General features: G+C 37.2%; 1 protein-coding gene across 1 annotated transcript; it reads right to left on the bottom strand.

Moving 5' to 3' along the window:
• Positions 1 to 245: 245 nt before the first annotated feature.
• Positions 246 to 5,511, bottom strand: LOC132189611 (putative glycosyltransferase At3g07620). Its single transcript, XM_059604357.2, has 5 exons — positions 5,406 to 5,511; positions 3,104 to 4,066; positions 2,839 to 2,969; positions 1,588 to 1,936; positions 246 to 1,138 (listed from the first exon to the last, which is right to left on the bottom strand). Exons 2-5 carry the CDS (start codon positions 4,010 to 4,012, stop codon positions 473 to 475), a joined length of 2,055 nt encoding a protein of 684 aa, XP_059460340.1. The 5' UTR covers positions 4,013 to 4,066; positions 5,406 to 5,511; the 3' UTR covers positions 246 to 472.
• Between the last annotated feature and the right edge of the window lie 1,426 nt (positions 5,512 to 6,937).

The following is a 6,937-nucleotide window of genomic DNA, read 5'->3' as shown; positions in this document are numbered from 1 at the left end:
CTGTAAAAGTCTCACATCCTTAGAATTTGAAGGATTTAATTTGAAAAATATGCAAGAATAAAAATAAATAATTAAATTTTAGCATATAGGATTCAAGAGCCAATAGACGTTATCACATCAACTCAATGGTATAGTAATGAAATGACAGATGATTATTTAAAATTACTTCCTCAAAATACTATTGAAAAAAAATAAAAACAAAAATCTAAAAAGTAGATGAGGCACAAAAATTTGAAAATTGAATCAGACAAGATAATAAACAGATTTATGGAATACTATCCATGGCCATGGGCGCAAAGGAGAAACATTATACACAAAAAAAGAATATGTTCTGTGAGTTCATCATTGGCATCAAAAGAATTTAATTTGCTAACTATTCTGGTAACAAGTTTAATGATTTTCCCCACCTGTCTTCTCGTCAAGGGGCTTCTTCTCTCTTCATTTATCTCCAGAAACACAATAACATAAAATGTTATCTGGGTCTGATTTGATGAAGTCTGTTAGACCAAATCGAGTGAAGAATCATATGAAAGATATCATACTTTACAGGCCTAGCATGCCAAAGGAAATGCTGTTGTACCCTTTTGACCCCCATCTGTAGCTCAAGATATCTCTTCTCCGGGATTGAAAGGAGTATTCTCTTCAAATTTGGAATATCCTTCTCCAAGACAAAAACAGCAAAGGATTCCCAGTTCAAAACTTCAAAAAATGGAGGCACAAAATTGTCAGATATGATCACCGGGACACACTCATAAAATATGGCCTCCACCACTCGTGGGCTGTTGACTTCATAACCTTTTGCACATACACAATACTTGCTACTTTTCATGTGCTGAATATACTTCTTATTCCCCTTGCCATCAGCCATTCTACCAAAGATTTTCATGTCAGGATCTTTGTTTCCCCAGTGCTTTAGCAGAATTGGCCGTACATAACCATGCATGTTTCCTGCGAAGAAAGCAAGAATTGACCTCCGGGAAGGAGGGTTGCCCCCAACATCCCTCAGTGGATTCCGAGTCAGGCGCACATATGTTTCAGGAAGAGACACGTCCTTGCCTAAAACAAAACCTTCTTTCATATCAGCATTGCAGAGGGCTCTTATGCACTTGGCCATATGTTTCTTTGTTTCATCTGGGGCCTGACCAAGTTACCTTTCATTAGAAAATACATTGATCTAATCTGATCTAAATTATGTAATGATCCAAAGCTTAGGTTTTTGATGCACAATTAAAAAAAAAAAAAAAAAAAAAAAAAAGAGGCATTCAATGTTACACATCAATAATCTAGAACGCGGTCATTACTCATAATGCAAGGAGAAAAATAGTAGTAATCAGCACCAGACAAGAAAGAGAAAAGAGATCATCAGTTCACCCCAAAAATATTATGATCAATTTAAAAAAGCAAACACTACTTCAAATTTAAGGTAAAGATGCCTTTACATACAACAAATAGGATCATTTAGGCCCTTTGAATCATTTAAATGCTATGTAAGACAAAATGGGAATCATCTGAATTTTTCATTTTAAGTCCTAAAAGCCCTAAAGTGATTGGCAAAACATAATTTGAAATGGAGCATGAAAAGCATACCCAGTCATGGCAAGCAACAAGAAAATGATCTGCTCCTGCAGTTCTGTTCCAGAAAGGATGTTTCACTGCAATCATGTCCAAGTAGTTCTTCAAATATTGTATAAGGTTCTCACGGCTGTGTGAATTAGGTACATATAATGTTATCTCCAACGCTCGAGAGCTGAAGGGTAAGTAAAACAGATGTGCCTTCCTTGGGTTTTTCGTAACCAACTTTTTGTTAGCTTCCAGCAGCTTCATGAACCATCCTTCAGATGCATATATTCCCTTCAGTGGTGGCTGGTGGAAGATGGGTTTTTCCCCTTCCCTGTAAATATATACTTTGAGCGTGCCTTCCATTAACTCATAGCTCCTGTAATTGGGATGAATAAATTAATGAAGACACAGTTCACTTGAGCATCAATAAGTAATTTGTCTGCATGTACAGTCGTAAGTATACAGCTCGTATTAGTAATTTGTCTGCGTACACATCCATGAAAGAAATACAGTATTAACGTATCATGGAAAACCAACAGCCAGTCTATCTCAAAATAATCCATAACTTGAATGCTTCACACATACAGAACAAGGATGTTATTCCATATGTGGAACTACAAAGATATTAGCACTAAGGTCTTAGCTCAGGTGACACTGATGGGTGGGGTTGAGGTAAGTTTTATGTTCAAATTTTGCCAAGCAAAAGAAAAAGAGCGAGGCCGGGGGAGAGAAGAAGATTCAGAAGAATTTGACAGACCAATGATACAAGTCTTAGGTAGAAGTAATAGCATTCGTGTCATCTAGAGTACCCTCTCCTGCTTTATTGTGTGTGAATCCTTCTTATCCCCCCCCCCCCCCCCCCCAGTTTCTCCAAGCCAACATAATTTGCATAAATTCTCAAAAATACTATTAACATACAGATATCTCGCACTTATGTTATCAATAATTTCATTGACAATCATTTTGTCCACCAACCTCACACACAATCCACAGATCAAACAAAATAAACAACTAAAAATTATTTTATCAGTCTGGTCACTTTATGAAGGTAGAGGAGGGAGGAGATTTGAGGAGAAGGGGGGAGGGGATGACCCTAAAATTTTGCCTGCTCACATGGAAAATCTCACACTTTTAACCAAAGAGAGAAGTTTCACAAGCAAGTGACACTTGGATATAAAGGTTTCTATTTAACAAATCAAATCATCAGGAATAAATCACAGGATACCATTTATCAAAAAAAAAAAAAAAATCAATAATCGCAGGATACAGTTAACTTGCCTTTTGAACATGGAAACATTCCTATATAGAGGAGCATAAAGCTTTGGATCGTTCTTTACAATGGGCGCATTCTCGATCAGTGATTTTGCATACAGTAATTCTTGGTCAACAGCAGAAGACCATCGTGGTGCCTACAAACAAAATGGAAAAGTAAGGAAAAAGGCTGACACAATTTTATTCACAAAGAATCCAATCCTCTCTAATATAATGACCAAGAAGAAAAAAATCCCTCTAAGATCATTTAAAGGTAACGTTTAACACATACCATTGACTGGTATGAAGGATGACTTTGGAGCAACAAATCATTCATCCCTGATATTGAAATTACAGGAGAGGTTGGTATCTCGTGCCCATTAGCCAGCTCAGGAACTCTATTCACAGAAGGATTATTGCCCGATGGGGTTAGGCCAATTTGCAATTGCCCAGATTTTACACTGCTCTCAGAAGTGGTCGTTCCATTTGTTTCCAATATGGATGTCTTGGAATCAACAACAGGTGTTCTAATATTTGTATCCAAGACTATGGTAGAAGCTGGATTAGATGATGAATTAATAGGCGCTAATGCAGGGGCAGGGGATGCAGAATCAGCACCTGACCTTCCAATATCTTCTGGTGCAGTCGTATTAGTTGCCTTTCCAACCTCACCTACCGAAGACTTACCATCATTTTGATAAAAGCTTTTTTTAGGTTCTTTAGCCTCCTGCGGTGCAGATACATTACTTGAATTTTTTATATAGGCAACTGTGGAATTTCTATTTAGCCACTCAAGATTCTCAGATGAAGATTCATTAGCATGGTTATCCTCATCCAATCCTAAAGATTTATGTGAGCTTCCATTTCTATCTGATACAAACCCATTCTTTGGGTTTCTAGCCATCCATTTGGATGTTCCAGTGTTATTAGTTCTCTCATGAATGGCATATGCATCGGTGGAGTTTGAACCATTCAAAAGTGTCATGTTCCCAATCATCTCAGGTTTAGATGGTGAATTTCCTATATGTAACGTACTATTTCCCACTTCCCAAACCCTACCAGCAGAAAATAAAGGCAATATAACATTACCATATGGAAGTTCAAAACACTGGAACACTATAATCACAACAATCATCATGCCCATAAGCCATAGCAATCTCCTGGTTTCGACCAGACATAGAGATAGAAGTTGTTGACCCATTCTGAGAAACCACAAAGTTTATTGTTGGCTGACTTTCAATGAACATAATCAACCCTGCAAATAATCACAAATCCTCAGGTTTAGTTAGGAAGGAAAAAAACCCCTTTCCTATGGGGCCACAAAAGCTTAATATTTCTCAGAGCCAGTTCTCAAATTCACTTTAGGGGTGTGAGGGCTTGATTGAGAGTTTTTTACGGGGCCTTCAGTGCATTCAAAAACAGAAACACTTCTGAGGATTAAAATTCCACTTACATGCAAACAGCATGGGGCTTATCTCGTCTTACTGAAGATCTCGCAATCAAAACAAAATATCATCTTAAGCCACCTGATGAATTTTCTTGAAAACAATATGCCCACTTTGGCGCTAAAATGAGTGGGGGTGAAAAATGGCTTACTCTTCTCAAGATATGTAAGCCATTTTTCGTCCTAAACCCCTTATTTTCCATTGACTTTGTAAATAATTTCTGTTGACTATTTTTTTTTTTTTTTCCGTCTGCACCAAACATTGGAAACAAATGCAGCCTTGGTATGACCATTTTTGTGGAAAAATAAGATAGTAATGCCAATATAAATTTTCTTTTTTTGTTTTTTTTTTTTTTTGGGGGGGGGGGGGGGGGGGGGGGGGATTGGTTTAATTAACCTCAACTTAGATTTCAACCATTATGTAGTTAATTACATAAGGAAAACACCAGAATTTAATTTGTACTTGTATATATGTTTTCATTTTTCTACTTTCTTACTGTTCAAATAGATTATTAGTAGACTTATTTTTGATAAGTAGATTATTAGTAGACTTCTCTATATAACATCAAAACAAATTAACAACGAAGTCAAATGCCACATATCACAATCAAACAACAAGCTGTATAGTTCCTAATTAGGCACAGAAAAGCATAGTCATAAGAAAATCAGGGTCTTCAAATCTCTGCGAAAGCTCAATTTTCCCAATAAGCAATCAACATTGGACTTGTATACTTCACCATGTAAGAAGAAAGTAATTAATGTTCAGATTTGAATACTGCATCTTTCACCAAAAACAGAAATACCCATTGATCTACAAAAGACTCCAAAATCATGCACCGACAGAACTACAAAATTTCCAGTAAAAAAACAAAACATTCATTTCAATACCATGTTCTACTAAAGAATGCATAGAAAAAGTAAATAAATAAAGAAAGAAAGAAAGAAAGAAGAAAAGAAAGAATGAAAGAGAGACGAAGTTTTAAATTGAATTTCATTAACTGGGTTTGGCTCAAAGTTTCATTCGCAAGATCAGAAAGCAAGTTTTGTTCTTTCCCTACGCTTTTTTCTCAGCTAACAAACAGTTTCTAGTTCTTTGTTTTGCTTTCGTTCTTGTAATTTCTCTCCTGAAATAGAAATTGAAGAGTAGTACCTGGCTCTTGAGCTTCAGCGCCCTCCTCTATTTCTGTTTGCTGGTTTTTTTTCGTTATTGACTAAACAAATGCGTGTAATAGATATGACTTCTATCGCTCTGATTCTTCGTCTCTTTTGAGCACCAGAAAGCTGACGTCTTGGAAAAGAAAAAATGGACGACGTCGTATGCCTTAAAAATTCTGTCATTCAATCCTCACCGTTCCTTTTTAAAAGCAGATGTGCTGTTCTTCTCTTTTACAGCACTGAAGCCGAATTCCTATTGTACGTCTCGGACTTTCGTTCTATTCTTTCGCATAATAAAACGGACCGAATTCCGAACTTATTAGTATGAAATTTGCTGCAAATTAATTATTTAATAGCACCTACTTTTTATATATTTAAAAAAATACATATTAATTTTAATATATATATATATATATATATATATATATATATTGTTGGATAATGGATTATCCACAAATACCCAATGGGCCTCCAAGCTTATTTACATCATACAAGCTTACTGGTGAAAGGCCCAGGCCAAAGTTAAGCCAACCCATTGAGGGTAAATCGAGAAAAGAAGGTTAAAATAAGAGAAGCCACGGTCACAAGAGGCGACGATCAAGCTTCCAACGCCGAATTGAGCGACGTGTGGACGTGCCCGAGAATAAAGCGGGAGCCACATTCTGTACAAACATAGCCGAGCCATCAACCAACTCCACGATCCCATGATCATGAGTTGACCCACGATCCCATGATCCACCTTTCCAGCATTTCGCACAATGGATCCTCGCGAACGTGAGGTCGAGAATTGGGGAACACTAACCGTTACTTGATGCCTATAAAAGAGAAGCTCCTACCAGGTATTTTGGTTAATCACTCTCAAGCTATTTTACCCACTCGCTTTCTCTCTCAAATCATCAACTGACTTAAGCATCGGAGCTATCCCCCGCCGGCAGACCCCGGCAAGCTCTTATCCTACATGTTCTATTTTGCAGATAATTCATCCCTCGGATTGCTGAGTCACTATCCTTGGAAAACTGTCTTTAACAGTTTGGCGCCGTCTTTGGGAATTTCGAGACAATCTCAGTTCCTATAAACAAAATCCGAAATGGTAACTACACATTCAAGGGAGCTTCGGGATGACAATACTCCCAAACCAAATTTACAAACTAGACAGTCTGGAACTTTTGCCGATTCAAATGGTCGGATTGCTTCACTTGACTCGCCTGATATCTGCATCTGAGGACTGCACCATCTGCATGTGGATGTAGTCAATTGGGTGATCATCCGGAAATTCAACCATCGAAAAGGTAAGTACAATTATTTTGTCTTTTATTTCTATTTTCTGGAGAGAGAGCTTGCTCTTCACTTGGGTTTTGTATTTTCCAAACAACATAAGAAGTAATTTTCAATTTTCCTTTGTTCGCTTTGTATTTCTTAGTAACCAAGTAGATTTCTCTGTATTGCTTACAGCAGAATCGCAGTAGGGAGGATCCTCTCCATTTTATGAGCTGAAATCATCCAAGTCCATGTCACCACATTCTTGTG

This window comes from Corylus avellana, chromosome 9, assembly GCF_965113065.1.
Source record: "Corylus avellana chromosome 9, dhCorAvel1.hap1.2, whole genome shotgun sequence".
In the NCBI taxonomy this organism is placed as follows: Eukaryota; Viridiplantae; Streptophyta; class Magnoliopsida; order Fagales; family Betulaceae; genus Corylus; species Corylus avellana.
Note: the sequence above shows the minus strand (reverse complement) of the source record. Positions and strands in the feature narration are given on the sequence as shown.

Bases quoted from the DNA above. Each gene is read 5' to 3' on its own strand.
- LOC132189611 (XM_059604357.2), bottom strand. From the start codon at position 4,012: ATGGGTCAACAACTTCTATCTCTATGTCTGGTCGAAACCAGGAGATTG. The intron at 2,970-3,103 runs GTATGTGTTAAA...TTTTGTTTGTAG, and splicing joins ATCCTTCATACCAGTCAATG to GCACCACGATGGTCTTCTGC. The intron at 1,937-2,838 runs GCAAGTTAACTG...TCCCAATTACAG, and splicing joins AATGTTTCCATGTTCAAAAG to GAGCTATGAGTTAATGGAAG.